Source organism: Hippocampus zosterae, chromosome 3, assembly GCF_025434085.1.
Source record: "Hippocampus zosterae strain Florida chromosome 3, ASM2543408v3, whole genome shotgun sequence".
Lineage (NCBI taxonomy): Eukaryota > Metazoa > Chordata > Actinopteri > Syngnathiformes > Syngnathidae > Hippocampus > Hippocampus zosterae.
This window is the reverse complement of record NC_067453.1, coordinates 23,420,128-23,436,410: the sequence shown is the minus strand read 5'-3', so window position 1 is coordinate 23,436,410 and position 16,283 is coordinate 23,420,128. Positions and strand designations below refer to the sequence as shown.

The following is a 16,283-nucleotide window of genomic DNA, read 5'->3' as shown; positions in this document are numbered from 1 at the left end:
TAACAGTAATCAGAAGTGCATTTTATTAGATATATACTGTACATGTGGGCGGATTTGTGAAAGAGGTGTTTTGCTGGTTGAAATTGCCTGTCACATTGCATTGACCAACAAATCTGGGAACAGAAAAAAAGTGAAATTTGACATACAGCCTGAAATCTGATTGGCCCAAAAAAATAATAATCTGCATACATCATGGGACGTTTAAGAGCGTTGAGTGAAGCATTCAAATGCATCCACTGGTTCTTGTAGCAAAATCTCAACGTGATGCTGCACTTTTCCAGCATTTGTCATTGGGGGTGGGGGGGTACATGTTTACGGATGCCGCCGCAACTTCATCAGCGCCACATTTACATTGTGTACACTTTCAAGTGAACTCCAATGCATCCGGAAGCGCAAGCACGCTCAAAGTATGCACATAAAGGAAAAGAATTACAGCGTGTTTGGACTTTTATTTGCCGTTTGATTTACATGCGCTTTTGGTTTACATACCGCCTAATAACAGACATTATTTTAGGGGACGCTCAGAGGTTGCCGAGAGGAGCGCTCTGGACACCGACAAAGATGGACGACGTACCTTTGACGTCGCCCAGCAGCTCGGTGGCGTCGAGGCAGTCCACGCGCTCCTTCCAGTCCTTGGAGAGGAGACTCTCCATGCACGCCGGCTCTGAAAAGACAGGAGGCGGCAGCGCGGTGAGTTCTGGTGGCCATCGAAAGCAGTTCGAATGGCCATCAAATGAATACAGAACAGGAACGCGTGTACGAGAAGGCGTAAGAAAAAGGGTTTTCACAAAGGCACAAACCTCACAGTGCTTGAGTGTTTTTCATTTAGTCAGACCTCCACACACGTTTTGAACCGTGACCTGCATGGCACTCGAGGTAATAATGATAAGAATAAATATGTGACCCTTGCTGAAGTCAGCTGTTCATGGCAGTTAACAAATGAGTCCTTTCCGCAAAATTTTTTTCTTCTCTTGGCATTTTTTCCCCTAGTTTCACTCTTTCGATTAACGAAAGCTTTGCTTGTGCAAAACTTGATTGCTCATGCAAACAGAGAGGAAAGGATGATCAATTATCTGAGCACCCCCGGAACTGCGTCTACCAAATGCACACAATTGCAAAAGTGTATTTGATGCATTGACGGAGCGGCAAATGGCTTAACACGGCACGCACAATTTGATTAATGAAGCTTTTACTGACTTTATGGAGGTTGTCACAAGAAGGACTCATGCTCTGTCAGGAATGATAAAACTCCATTCGATTTAGCATTTCTATGTATTAAGATAATTTCAGCGCACAATGACAAATGTTGCTCTCCCAGTGCATCTTTGTAGGTGTGCTGTCCCAAGTTTTTAAACGTAATATTGCCCAAGTTCAATTAAACAAAATATGTACTTGCTGTCTTCCCCCAAATGATCAGAACGAGACATGTATTTTTCTGTAAGTCACGATTGCGACTGTTTGCTTCTTCCACTAACACTTCCAATTCCATCACTTCAAACATCAGGTTTGTGCTTGTATTGCTTGCCACAATGTTCCCATCAGAGCTACCAAAAGCGCAAAATCTTCTTTTCAATAAGCCGATCTTCCCCACTATCACACTTGTCGCCAGCGGCGCTTTCTATCTGTTGGAGTGAGTGAACATGCATTTTAGTGCCCTCTTTTTGGGATCGGAGTAAATCAGACCCACCCAAAATATTGACTAAACGCAGACGTGATGTCATGATAGACCGCCCGGGTAAGCCTCACATTCAAGAAACATACACACACGTGCACTTGGGATCAAGTGCGGCGTCGACAGCACCACCCAAGGGCTGGCCGGATTTGGAATAGAGACGTTGGGCACAATGGCCGGTTTGTGGTGGCGGCCAGATGGCGACAAAAGGTGCAACAAGGGCTGCACTCACGACGGCTGCACACATCGTGTCTATTGTGAGTGGGCTTAATGTGGAGCGTATGGGTCCCATTGTCGCGCTCACGAGACGCTCGCTTCCTCCATTCAAGACCGGGGTTTACACTGGGATTAGGATTGTGGCAAGAAGCGGGAGAAAGTAACCTAGGATCAATATTTTGTTACTCTACTTTGTCTTAACTTGACTATTATATATACACACACGTACGTGCACACATATAATCCACTTGCTGGGTACACTCCTCGGTCTTTTTTTTTCCCAATAATTTTGGCAACAAAAACAATAATAATTTTATTTTTATAAAAACAAGGACTGACACACTACATGGGTCAATTTGATCCATGATGGATTCTTTTGTGTAAGAAAGTGGGTTGCTTTGTACAAAATAATCCACAAAGTTGGGTTAAATTGACCCAAGTCCCGGGTCGGTCCACTTTTTGACCAAAATTGGGTTATTTTTGACCCAGCAGATCAGGTTGAAGATTGTTTGGTCGAAGGTTGGTCATCGTTTTGGTTGTGTATCCTAGAACACATCGGGGGATGGCTTAATAGTCAGTCGGTAACATTGCTGACTTGCAACATAGATTTGTGTTCAAATCCCAGTTAGGGTAGATGGAAACATTCAGATCATCAAGTCTGAACCGAAAGTGGGGAGAGTCGTGTGAGGAAGGGCATCCGGTGTCAAAACAGTGTCAACCATCATGAAAGGCAGATTGTTGAAAAAATTGGAAATAAAATTTGTAAAACCTTTTAAAACTCATTCGGTACCACCCAATTCTAGACCAAGTCTGAAAAGACGTTTACAAACGTCTTTGGGAATGAATGAGTTTTAAATTAAGCACAGCTCTTCTGTTAACCTGCTAACACATTTCTTGCTAGCTGGAACTCAAAAGTATGGGAAGATTTTACTGCTTATTGGATCAGAATCTTGACTCAACATGTTGGGTCAAATCTTAATTTCACTGCACTGGGTGCAAATAACCCAGCATTGGCTTGCTCCGTTTTGCTAATTTGCGTGACTTTTGACCCAACAGTTGTACGAGTGCAGAATGTCTGTGAGTACACGGGGAAGAAAACTAGCCATATTGGCCAAATTAGACAGCAGACGGTGACATATGGGATCATATTATTTCAATGAGACGGGCTCGGCTAGCGTTCCTCAGGACACATAACAAATAGCCGCCAAAATTTATAGATGCACTTAAGCAAGAAAACGCAAACTCGTGTGTACAATTTCTCATACCTCTCATGGTGGTAAACACAACGTACGAGGGGGGTGGCCGAGTTTCTTACCCTACATGGATCGTTATCTGTCGGGAATCAAGTGTTGTTTTGAAAGGCGGCCGGTATCAAAATTCCCCGGCGGCTCTTCATCAAGCGGAGGACGAGCGAGGTGGCGGATAAGTGTCAGGAGGGGAGGAGGCCGATGGCGAGACATTTCCCTCCACAGAAAAGACCTGATCTTCCTCAGCTTTCGTTATAGTACAGTATTTCTTTTGGATTTTATTCAAAGTGACTGAGTTGAGTCTCGATTGACCAGCCGCCACTGGACTCGAGATGCCATCTGCCTTACCGTTTCCATCGAATGATTTTAATATGATTCATTTGGATTTTCTGTGTGTGATGTACTTACTTACGGACTTTGTGGACATGTATTTGAATTTCGTCCACACATTATACCTCATGTGTATTCTACGGCAATTTATACTATTTCACTGCCACAACTTGCTACAATGCGGCTATGATTTAAATTATTTCGCCCCCCCCACCCCCCTATTTGATATATGGGCATCAGTACCTGAGATTTAATGCATTTCATTGAATTATTTTTGTTTTGGGAGTATAAAGTGTCACAAATTGCTTTGAGGGTCTTTCATTTGAAACCTAACTCTATTCTTAATAAAAAGCATGAAAGCTAAATTTTGTTTGACTTTTTTTTTTTAAAGAAAGCATGCACATTTCCCATACGGCAAATAAAAATTTTACGACAGCTACTTCTTACCCAGCAATGAATTATTTCAACTCCCATTGTTTCCTATCGGGGCAAACGTGCTTTGAAAAAAAACACAAACATTCCAGCAATCTCCACACGCCGTCTCATCAAAGTTGTATTTTAGTTTTAAGATGAGAATGTTTTCCATTGTCGTGGTGCAAAATTGCCTCGTTGTGGGAGCCACGCTCCCGAAAACCTCAACTGTTCAAGACCCCTGGCTTCTGGTTCCACTTTAGTCCTGATACATGAAACCGCACGCTCGCACTCGCACACACACATACACACAAACGCACACACATTTGTGCTTCAGACACAATACACGCGTTGTTTTGGGCCCCGGGCCTTCTGGGGGAACTTCTGATTTGGGTCACAGAGGAGCGATAGTTGGGGGTGTGGTGCAAAGGGGGGGAGAGGCGGCACCCGGGCAAATTTTACCAAAGAGGGGGTATGCATCAGTGGAGGTTACAAGGTACTCCTCAGCAGAAAAGATGGGGAACGTTGCCGAAACTCCGAAGCAGAAAAACCTGTTTGGCGCTTGCTACAAAGTAAAACATTGGATCCCGCATTCATCCGAACAATTCTGCTGCAGTTTTACATTTGTCCAACAGATGGCACTGCTTTCCCCCATTCAAAGCATGCAGCATAATGTCACTGTCGTGTTTTCTAGAAAGGCGCCTCACGACTGAAATCGTATCAGATGTTTTGTTAAAGATGTGGGTGATACACTGGATGACCGGTTGGCACGTCCGCCTCACAGTACAGATGTCGCGGGTTCGAATCGACCTTCCTGTGTGGTGTTTGCATATTCTTCCCATGCCTGCGTGGGTTTTCTCCAAACGCCGAAGACGCCGTATTACTAAATCATGATGAGTTCAATTTTTTTGGTCGATGCTTATTATCACAATCTCCCTTGAATTTTGCCGTGGCGGTCTATTTCCTTTTGGTAACATTGCCAGAAAAAGCCAAAGAAAAGGTGACATTTCAAACTGGAATCCTTGACCAAGAAAATAAGGTTGATTATTATTATCACTTCTTCCCACCACTTTCCCATTTCTGGTCCCCCCCTCGCCCTACTAAAAAAAAAAAAATATTAGATCTCATCATATACGTCGGTATCCTACAGCTGTACTCTATACTGTTACACCCGCGCTGCAAGAAGGAGAGATACCGACGCTCGTTCCTACCGACTGCTGTCAGGCTGATGAATAAAAAATAACAATCATAATAATAATAGTAATTAAATGATGTGAAGGAAAATTGTAAATAGTACTGCGATTTATCCATTTTGTGTTCATATTGCATTTAATTGAAAGATGTTTGTTGTTTTTTTCTCTTTCTTCTTTCTACATACATTCTTGCTGCTGGAGGCTGTAAATTTCCCCAGTGTGGGACGAATAAAGGATATCTTATCTTATCTTACATGTCTTAAGCCATATTATACTGAGCATCCAGGACAGACACAAGTACAGACTCTACACTGCCACTAATATGCGAGCCTGTTACAGTTAAGTCACAATGCTAATCTCAACGCACGCATGCACGCACGCGTGCGCGCACGGACGCACGCACACGCAGAGCTCCGAGTGGCAATCTGGCGGAGTCAAGGCAAACACGGTGCCCCCGAGCCAAGACCTTGTTAATTAGCCAATGAGCTTAGCTCTCGGGCCCGGCCCAACTGGGCTGTTAAGCTGTCATCACAACGACTTACACCTGGCTCGTTGGATCCATAAGTCCCCACACATGCACAAGGGTCAACGTGGGCACACTCCTGGGAGGGAGGGACTGAGTAGGTAGGATGGTGGTGCAAATGGGGGCGGATTCAAAGCGCTGATATGTAACTACGGAGCAGCTTTAAAAATCATCTTGAGGCTGCAAAAGTAGACAACAAATAAACTATATTCTGTCTCGGTCCCAAGGCCCCCCGCGAATAGCAAAGGTCGAATTGTCCGATGATTATTGACGTTGATGGGCGCGAGTGTCACAAGGCATCGACGTGCACGTTAACAGGGTGCGTGCTCGACGCTCATGAAAAAAAACATGAGCAGAGCGTCCGTCGTGATGCGTGACAACATTTGACGTTTTGCTTGAAATTCCTACGAGTTGTCCATCGGCGCAACGCTAAGCTAAGGCCGAGCTGGCGTGACGGAGGCGGGGCCCACGCCGTTCTGTGTGACTACCCTGGGGCCACTGATCGTCCCTCGTGTCACGCCTGAACATTTTATTCAGTCGCGTTTGATGCATAACACAGAGGAGCTAGATGGGGAAGGACCTTCATCATCCCTGTTCATAAACAAAAAAGAAAATTGGCCAAAGCAAAGTCGATTTAGCTCTGCTTAGTGATTGTGAAATTAATTGATAATTATTTTTGGCAATCGATTAATCGAGGATTTTGAATCTCACCAAAGCCTCAGAACTTCAGCTTCTAAATGGGAAATATTCTCCAAATTTAGTTGTCCTCTCTGATATCATTGTCCTTGTGTTGTTGTGTTGAATAAAGATGAAACATTTTCTTTTACTTTGGAAAACAGTGACGTTATGGACCAAACCAGCCAATGAATCATAATTAATGTTTTGAGCATTGTTAAGTTGAATGTTTTTGAATTGTAATGTTGTCCAATCAACAAAATAATAGACAGAATAATCAATAAAATAGATTTAGTTGCAGCTTGAATATTTATTTAACTTTTCCGCCCCATTAAATCTGTTTAATATGTAAATAGATTTTATATATAAACGGTTACTTTATAAAAATGTAAACACCACATTTAATATGTCAAAAAAATTAAATAATTTTGTTATAACATGTATAAAAAGAATTCTGACATGTTCAAAAAAGTCAATTTTTTTATTAATTTAAAAAAAATGCCCTAAAATGACAAAACTGATATTTTGAAAAATAAAAAAACTACATATATATATATAATAAAAATAAAACATAATAAAAAAGCAATTTTGAAAAATTCCTTTGATAAAGCCTATTAAATAAAACCGGAAATTCGGACCTCAAGCTAATGTGCTAATGCGCTGACCTTCACCTTTTCGATCAAGAAACATGTCTTCTCATATAAGACGCCTTTCCTTCTCTGATACGATACAGCGAGCCCGTGCCGTCTTAATGAGCACTCGATGGCGCTTTTAGGGAGCAAAATCTACCTCTTTGTGTTCATTAGTCTGCCTGCTAATAGGGACGTTGCCCACGTTCTCCCTCCGAGCTCTGATGGTCACTAAGCGAAGCGCTGGTCACGCCGCGTTTGATGGCGTTCTCTAATGAGGGCGGGCCCTTTTCCAGCAAGGAGGCAGCGAGAGGACACCATTGTTCAGCTGCCAATCATCTGGCGAAAGAAAAACACCATCTCGACGAGAACCTGTTAACCAGGAGGGACTTTGAGTCCAGGGAATTGGTATCAAAAGAATACTAAAGAGACATCGATCTAAGTCATTGATGAGCTAATCAGTTGAAGGGTTGGAGGCTTGGTGGGCATCACTTTGCAGGCACTGATTGAAGCTTGAAGCCTCAGAAAATCGATTAATGGGCGCAAAAGAAAAAAAATCATGAAGAGGAACCTGACAGTCCACAAGCAGGACAACATGAACACTTGAATTTTCACGAGGATTAGCCAAACCATGGCTCACTTGGCAAAGAATGAGGAAACAATCAAATATTTTCAGGTTTGTAGAGGTGATGTTTTTTGTTTTCCTGACAGGAGCTGAAATTGAACGTCAACAAAATCCAAAATGTGCCAATATTAGAATGCTTGCTTCATTGGTGTTGTCGGGCTGAGATGTGAAAAAAAGCAGTCCCCCCAGACCCCTCATAAATAATACGCATCATTAAGATGTGTTAAATGTTGTCAAAAAACAAGCATTAGATCACGACTGAGAGGTGAGGAGTGAATTTTAGGGCTGACATCATTATTGCATACAGATCCATTGTGTATCAATGACACATAAGTGTTCATGTTCAGGCCATTCAACGAGGCCACTTCAGGCAGAATGAGCATTTTGGAAAGCAAAATTGGGTTGTTTCTTTTTCATTGTTTTTGTTTGTTTTTTAAATTGAAAATTTTGGTTTGCTGTTGTGTTTTTTTTCTGTGATTAGTTTGTATGTGTAAGTTGGATTTGCTGTTATGATTCATTTTTTGTTTTTTATTATCTGATTTACATGATTAGTTTTCTTATTTTGGTGTTTTTTTTAAATTTGTCATTGTGATTAGTTTTTTATTTTGCTGTGGCGGTAATTTTTTTTATTTTATGTGGTGTCTAGTTTTGTGTTTTCATTATTTTATATTTGCTGATGCGTTTATTCCATTTGTAAAAAAAAAAAAAAAAGAAAGATTGTTCAAAATAAACTTTGTTCATATGTTTGTTTTGCAGAATTTTCTTTCCAGATTTTGAATGGAAAATTGACACTTCAGGTGGGTTCAAAGGTCCAGCAACGGATTTTTGTTCTGGCATCAAGATCGGCAGCATCACAGGATAAGGAAACGGTCGTATGTCTGTCAAACCAACTTTGAAACCCTTGTACAAATGTTTCAATTGACTCTTCGGTGACTCAATACATAAAATAAAGCTGGGATCAAACGAGATCTCACGTGACGAAATTAAACGAGAACTCACGTCACATTTCGTGACGTGACAGGTAAAAGTACCGTACACATCAATCTTCGAACCGCTTGCCACGCAGCAGGTAAGAACGCCGGGCGGTCATTTTTCAAGTCAAAAGAATTCACGCGGGATGACGCCCGAGGCCGTCGCGTTTAGCACATCAGCGACAAAGTCAAAGAGACATCAAGCGGTGCTGTGATTTCCAGATGACTATGTGCCGCCGTGACAGGCTGCTGGATGGCGTTCTGCGCACCCGAGGGCTAGCCCGGGCATGCTGGGAGACTCCGACGCTTCTCCCGTGCTCTCTCACATCAGAGAGGTGAAAAAAAGGGGGGGAAAGTTGCGGTTGCTCTGATTTATATCAGGATCTAACGAGCTAACGCTCTGTTGTAATTTGGCAAGTTCAAAAGGATACTTGTTGGATGACAACACAAAGGAGTTCCAGAAATCACATACACACACATGTGCACGAAACAGTCGTTTTAAGTCAACATTTTGTCTTTTTTACAGTCTTTTTCAATAGGTATTTTACATTCCATACATAAAAATATGAGACATTTTTATTAAAAATTGTCAGATTTTTCATTTTGAGAAAGTCTGATGTGTTTCTTCAAAAAAAACACACATCAATCTTCTTTTAAATTGAAAGCCGATAAGTGTTTTTTTTTAATGAAAAAGGGTTATTTTTGTATTTTTTTTTAGAGATCATTTTATTTTTCTATAGCTCTAATTTTTTTAAACTTCTTTCCTGCTTTTCATGTTGTTTCAGATTGACTGGTCTGTTTTCAAGTCAAGTATTTTATTTAATATTTTTCCACTTTATTTTCACGTCTGTCTTGTTTAAATTTAGACATATTTAGATTTTTTTAGATTTAGATTTTGATTTTATTCAAGAAATTAAGATTTTTAGTTTTGAAGGATCAGTTTTTATTCACAAAAGTACTATTTTTGGGTTAGTTAAAAATGATGACATTTTTCATTTTTTATTATTTAAAAAAATACTTTTAAAAATCTAAAAAATATATATTTAAAATGCTAAATATATTTGAAACAATTTTAATGTTAATTTATTTATCTTTTTTTTTCACTTTCATATATGGAAAAATGTATTCAACCCCTAAGTCAAGGTCCCACTACACAGTAACTTACTTGACCTTTCTAGACATACAAATATCCGAAATGTGTTGAAGAGAGGCGTGGCCACCTCAGACCAATCACAGACAAGCATCCCCAGCTCGCCGTCATTCGGCCCAGAACTCTTACCGTCTTGTTCCGTCTTGGTCAGTTCCACTAGTTTCTTCTGCTTCAGCGTGTCCACCACGTCCGCCAGGCTCCCCTTGCGGCGTTCCGGCGTGCCCAAGGCCAAGCCCGCCCCCATCGCCGTCTGCTCGCCGCGATCCCGGGAAGACTCCTCCGGCTTGGGCGGCGAAGTAGAGTTGGCTCGATACGAGTAGACGACGGACGAGCCTTGATTTGTGCTCTCCGTGTCCTGACAGGGGAAAAAAAACACTTCTTGTCATGTGTTTTACTGTTCGTGCTTTTAGGGATTTTGATGAAAGTCTGCTGCGATTGGCTGGCAACCGATTCAGGGTGTCCCCCGCCTACTGCCCGAAGACTGCTGGGTTAGGCTCCAGCACCCCTCGCGACCCTAGTGAGGATGAAGCGGTTCGGAAGATGAATGAATGAATGAAAGTCTGTTTGTTTTTTTTTGGGGGGGGGGGTTGTTTATTTTTGTATTTTTAATTTGGGTATTAAAATGTTGATTTATGTTACTAGAAACGTCAGATATTCTTTTAACAATCCCCCCCACAATTTTTTTAAGTCATTTTTTGGGGGGGGACCAAGTCTGGCTATTTATTAACTTTTACAATTCTGATGAAAAGAAAACCTGAGTTTCAGTTTTTTAAAAAATTAAATAGAATTTATTAATTCAAAAAATACTGATCTAATGAAAATGTATTTAAAAATTCATGATTGTATTTCAAAAATTTTGCTTACCTATTTTTAAATTAATTTATTTGAAAAAAGAACACAATGTCACAACATATTGTTTTTACATTTAAATAATTAAAAAAAAATCATTTTACAAAAAAGCTAAAAAATGTTTTTGAATTTTTTTTTCATGTAACCTCTTCAAGAATCCTTATTTGAGCCAAACCAAAATGTTCTCGGTAAAAGGGTTTCACTTAATATTCCCGGTCAAAAACAGAATTTTACTCTTAACAATATTTGAAAATTAGACATTTCAGGCACATCTGTCTCCATTTTTACATAAATCTATTTAGTTTATGAATAAGAACTATTTTTACTTTGGTTATTTCCTGTTTGCAAAATAGCATCGTTGGTCACTGCATTAGTGTACATGTACCTTGGCTGTTGCATGGATTACCTCCAGTACTGTAATTAAGACAAAAAGTATTTCCTTAACACACACACACACACACACACACACACACACACACACACACACACACAGCCAAAGAGCAAAGGGTCAAAGCCTCCAGAGAAGGACCCTCACTGGGCAGCCTTTGGCAGTGCCTGCAGCACACGGCCACAGTTGGTGTGCGTGTGCGCGTGTGTACATCACAATGCAAGAGATCTCGCCCCTCGCGCGAATATCATGCATGTTTCATGAACCGGGTTGCCTCTCTCACCATCGCCTCCGACGCAACGTTGTCCCAAGTGTCGCCGTCAGCTCGCTTCTCTCGGGCTGGTTGCGGCTCGCCGGAGCGGGGACGCTCGGGCGGGGAGGGCGACGGCGTCTCTTTGGGGCCGTGGTCATTGAGCCAGGCCGCGCTGGGGTTGCTGTGGCCGAGCGCCTCCTCTTGCTCGGCCGGCGTGTGAAAGGGAGGCGATGCTCGCATGGAAGACATCATCCTGGGAAGAGATTGAGAGCATTGTCTCTTTGAGGGGTGGCCTTTATTTGGAGTCTGGTTAGTGCTGAGAGTCTCTGTTTTAGCCAAGCGAGTTTTGCTAACCCAACAGGCATTTGTTTTTGCTTCAAATAAGAAAATCTGACCAAATTTGAGGATTTTTTTTTTCATTAATCTTTGTGTAGCTTTTGTTTTTTCCAGGGAATTCTAGAATGACCTGTACACTTGCTTCCTCACAGTCAAGTCAGCACCCATAAAGGCTAATACTGACTTCCAAATTCAGAAAGCCAAAAGTAGGCCTGGTATTTGGGAGCAAAGCGTAGTCCAATCTTCTTCAAGGGATGGGGTGTGGTGGGTGGGGTGGGGCGGGGGGACCTGGCGACAAACAATCGTCCATTGTGGGCGGCAGGACGAAGGGGAGACCTGCGACAGATGAGAGGAGCACACCCCCACCCCACCTCACACCCCACTGCGCAACCCCCACTCCCACCCCCTCAGAAAAAAAGTAAGCGTACACAATGCGGCATTGAGCCCTCCTGCCACTTGTGGAGCCCAGGAGGACGATTCGTGAGGCAAACAACGGGAACGGGAGGACTTTTTTCATAGAATTGTTTATCCCCTTTCGGCCAAGTCTCGACAAGAAGCAGGAAGAAAACAAAAGAAGGCAACTTGCTGGCCTTCCAGCCGGCGGCACACTCAAATTCCCACACAGCAAATCATGCAAATTGAAATGAAACAAACAGCTTTGTTACCTGAACAGCCAATGATTTGAGTCGTGTTTGAACATTCTGAACTGCCATAGCAGCGTAAAATAAATTTAGCACTCCCTCCTCATAAAACAGCGCAATTTACCTTGAATTGCCTCTAGGGAAATAATGTACCAGTACATTATTACTCCACATCACTCAACTGTCTGCTATTGGCTATTGACACACCTCTATTGTAGGATATTTAGAGCAAATGTCATGTCTAAACACCTCTAACATAGCAGATGTCATTCCTATACAACACTACTGTGGCTTATTTACAGCATATTTAATAGATATAAACTGTCGATGTTCAATATTTATTCCATATTTGATCTTATTTGAGTATTTACCCCATATTTACTTTAGTTTACTTTGTTATAGATTGCGACTTTTTTTTAACTTGCACTCGATGACACTCCATATATTACATATCTAAAGCTAATACTAAAACTAAATAAAAAGCAAACATACCTGTTCTAAAAACGAATTAAAACTACATGAATTGAAAAAAATAAGAGTCAAAATGAAATAAAATTAAAAAAAAACTATCATGAAATTTCCAAACTATTACAACCTTGATTGGCAGAGCTTTGATACATATTTATCCACAATTGGTATCAAACTCGATGCTTGATTTTTGTTTAATTGACGCTGTCATGATGGATATCACAATCGTGCCACTTAAGAATAAAACCAATTTAATCCCTTGGATCATGTTGCTTAAATCCAGCTTCCGTTTGGTTTTGTTTTTTTGGGGTTTTTTAATGGACTTTGTTGAATTCAAATATGTTTTTGCAGGAATGTCCGTGCTGTATTGGGACGACTCCCAGGTGCAAACGAATGGTGAGACGTCGCTAAAAAGCATTCGAGTAAAGGAATAAAGAAATGGGGGCGGGGGGATGAGAGAGAGAGAGAGAGAGAGAGAGAGAGAGAGAGAGAGAGAGAGAGAGAATGGGCCATGTGTGTCTCAAGCCTGTGAGGAACCTTGTTAGAGGGGGCACTGTCAAAGGTCAGGCCTTAGGAATGCCAAGTCATACATGCCTGCCCCCCCCCACCAGGGATGGCCCCTCGACCACCACCAACAACCAGTACCATCGTCCAGCCGCTATCACGCAAAGTAGAAACACTCAACTGCGACACCTTTTTGACGCTAAAGAGTGGGTTTGTGTTCAAGGAGTGCTGGGATGAAACACGTCAGATGCGCTCATCAGACGCGTATGTATGTATAAAAAAAAAAAATCCTCATCTCACCCCCCTCAGGTGGTGTCCGTTCCTCATTCAGCTCGGGTCCTCTACCAGAGGCCAGGAAGCTTGAGGGTTCTGCGCAGTATCCTTGCTGTTCCCAGCACTGCACATTTCTGGACTGAGACGTCCAATGTTGTTCCGGGATCTGTTGCAACCACTCATCTAGTTTGGGGGTCACTGCCCCGAGTGCTCCGACCACCACAGGCACGACTGTGAACTTTACCTTCCAGGCTCTCTCCAGCTCCTCTCTGAGCCCTTGGTATTCTCGGGTTTCTCGTGTTCCTTCTTTCTGATGTTTCCATCACTTGGGACCGCTACATCCACTACAACGGCTTTCCTCTGCCCTTTATCTATGATCACGATATCTGGTTGGTTCGCCATTACCATCTTGTCAGTCTGGATCTGGAAGTCCCACAGGATCTTCGCTCTGTTATTCTCCACCACCTTCGGAGGTGTTTCCTATTTTGACCTTGGGGTTTCCAGTCCATACTCCGCACAGATGTTTCGGTAGACTATGCCAGCCACCTGGTTATGGCGTTCCATGTAGGCTTTCCCTGCCAGCATCTTACACCCTGCAGTTATGTGTTGGATCGTCTCAGGTGCCTCTTTGCTCAGCCTACACCTTGGGTCTTGTCTGGTGTGGTATATCTGGGCCTCGATGGCTCTGGTGCTCAAGGCCTGCTCCTGAGCAGCCAGGATGAGTTCCTCTGTGCTGTCCTTTAGGCCAGCCCTCTCTAGCCACTGATAGGACTTCTTGAGATTGGCCACTTCAGTTATGGTTCGGTGGTACATACCGTGTAGGGGCTTGTCCTCCCACGATGGTCCCTCTTCCAGAGCCTCATCTTCTGTTCCCCATTGTCTGAGACATTCGCTGAGTACGTCATCCGTTGGAGCCTTCTCCTTGATGTATTCATGGAGCTTGGATGTTTCATCCTGGACAGTGGCTCTCACACTCACTAGTTCCTCCTTCCTTTCGGCTTGCGTACAGTCTCAGGGTGCTGGATTTGGGATGGAACCCTCCATGCATGGTTAGGAGCTTTCGGGTCCTAACGTCCGTGGTCTGAATTTCTTCCTTTGGCCACCTTATTATTCCTGCAGGGTGTCTGATCACTGGCAGGGCATAGCTGTTTATTGCCCGGGTGTTTATTGAGCTGGCTTCTTAGGACTTGCCTCACTCGCCGGGGGCATTTGGCCGTAGCCGCTTTCCTTGTTGCCAGTTCGAGGTTGCCATTGGTTTGTGGTATATCGGGGTACTTGTAGCTGTCCTCAATGTCTGCTATTGTTCCTTCAGGGAGTGAGACCCCTTCAGTGCGGACTACCTTTCCTCTCTTAGTCACCATTCGACTACATTTCTCAAGCCCGAATGACATCCCGATGTCGCTGCTGTAGATCCTGGTCGTATGGATCAGGGAGTCTATGTCCCTTTTGCTCTTAGCATACAGCTCTATGTCATCCATGTAGAGGTGACTGATCGTAGCTCCATTTCTGAGGCGGTATCCATAGCCTGTCTAGGTGATTACTTGGCTTAGGGGGTTTAGACCTATGCAGAACAGCAGTGGAGAGAGTGCATCACCTTGGTATATGCCGCATTTAATGGACACTTGGGTAAATGGCTTGCCATTGGCTTCAAGTGTGGTTTTCCACATCCTCATCGAGTTCGCAACGAAGGCTCTTAGGGTCCTGTTCACCTTATACAACTCCAATCATTGACTGATCCATGTATGTGGCATCGAGTCATAGGCTTTCTTGTAATCAATCCAGGCTGTGCACAGGTTGGTACGTCGGGACCTGCAGTCTTGTGCGACTGTTCTGTCAACCAGGAGCTGATGTTTGGCTCCTCTGGTATCTCTACCAATGTGTCCACTTATCTTAGCCGCTATGATGCCTGACATGAGCTTCCATGTTGTGGAGAGACAGGTTATTGGCCGATAGTTGGATGGGACTGCACCCTTTGAAGGATCCTTCATGATCAAGATTGTTCGCCCTTCGGTTAGCCATCCTGGGTGAGTCCCATCCCTCAGCAGCTGGTTCATTTGTGCTGCTAGGCGCTCATGGAGTGCTGTGAGTTTCTTTAGCCAGTAGGTGTGGACCATGTCCGGGCCTGGTGCTGTCCAGTTCTTCATATCTGAGACTCTTTCTTGTATGTCTGCCACTGTTATGGTAACTGGGTTCTGTTCAGGGAGGTTGCTGTGCTCCTCTCTCAGGGTCACCAGCCATTGTGCACTACTGTTATGTGCAACCTCCTTCTCCCATATGCCTTTCCAGTACCTTTCAGTTTCCAGTCTTGGTGGGTCAGCTCTGTTGTTAGGACCCTGCCACTGAGCGTACACTTTCGCAGGTTGTGTTGCGAACAGCCTGTTTATTTGTCTGGCCTCATTCTCTTTCGTGTACCGCTTTAGGCGGCTGGACATGGCTTGGAGCCTTTGTTTGGCAATTTCGAGTGCTTCAGGTATGGTCATCTGTATGTACCTCTCGGGTATCGGCCTTTTCATCACACCTCTCTGGGCTTCCGTCAATTGACTCACATCTTTCCGAGCCGCCTTCATATTAGCCTCCAACCGTCTTCTCCATGGTGGGTAACGTATCTCATGGCTCCCCTGGTTGCTCTTATAGCCAAGCATCTCAAGGATCACTGATGCTGAAGCGTATATCAGCTCATTGGTTTCTGTGATCGTTACAGTAGGGTATATCTATCTATCTATATAGATATATATCTATATAGATATATATGGGTGGACATGTCAATTGCAAGGTGTCAAAATGAATCAATTAATTAACAACGAACCGATTATGTCAGAGTCATCTTCATTTTAAGACTCGAGTAATCGTTCAGAGCCAGTGTTCACTGAAAATTGTCTAAGTCCTCAGACTTCAACTTCCTAATAACAATTATGCTCTGAAGTCCTTC

General features: G+C 43.1%; 1 protein-coding gene across 3 annotated transcripts in view; it reads right to left on the bottom strand.

Moving 5' to 3' along the window:
* Window positions 1–16,283, bottom strand: part of LOC127597483 (transcription factor SOX-6-like) — a 91,931-nt gene that overhangs the window by 42,315 nt on the left and 33,333 nt on the right. For all 3 annotated transcript variants that reach the window (XM_052060544.1, XM_052060543.1, XM_052060545.1), the window contains 3 exons: window positions 11,163–11,385; window positions 9,772–9,997; window positions 575–664 (listed from right to left, as the gene is read on the bottom strand). In XM_052060544.1, the coding sequence (XP_051916504.1) occupies window positions 575–664; window positions 9,772–9,997; window positions 11,163–11,384 (538 nt within the window). In that variant the 5' untranslated portion in view covers window position 11,385. The remainder of the gene's footprint in view (window positions 1–574; window positions 665–9,771; window positions 9,998–11,162; window positions 11,386–16,283) is intronic.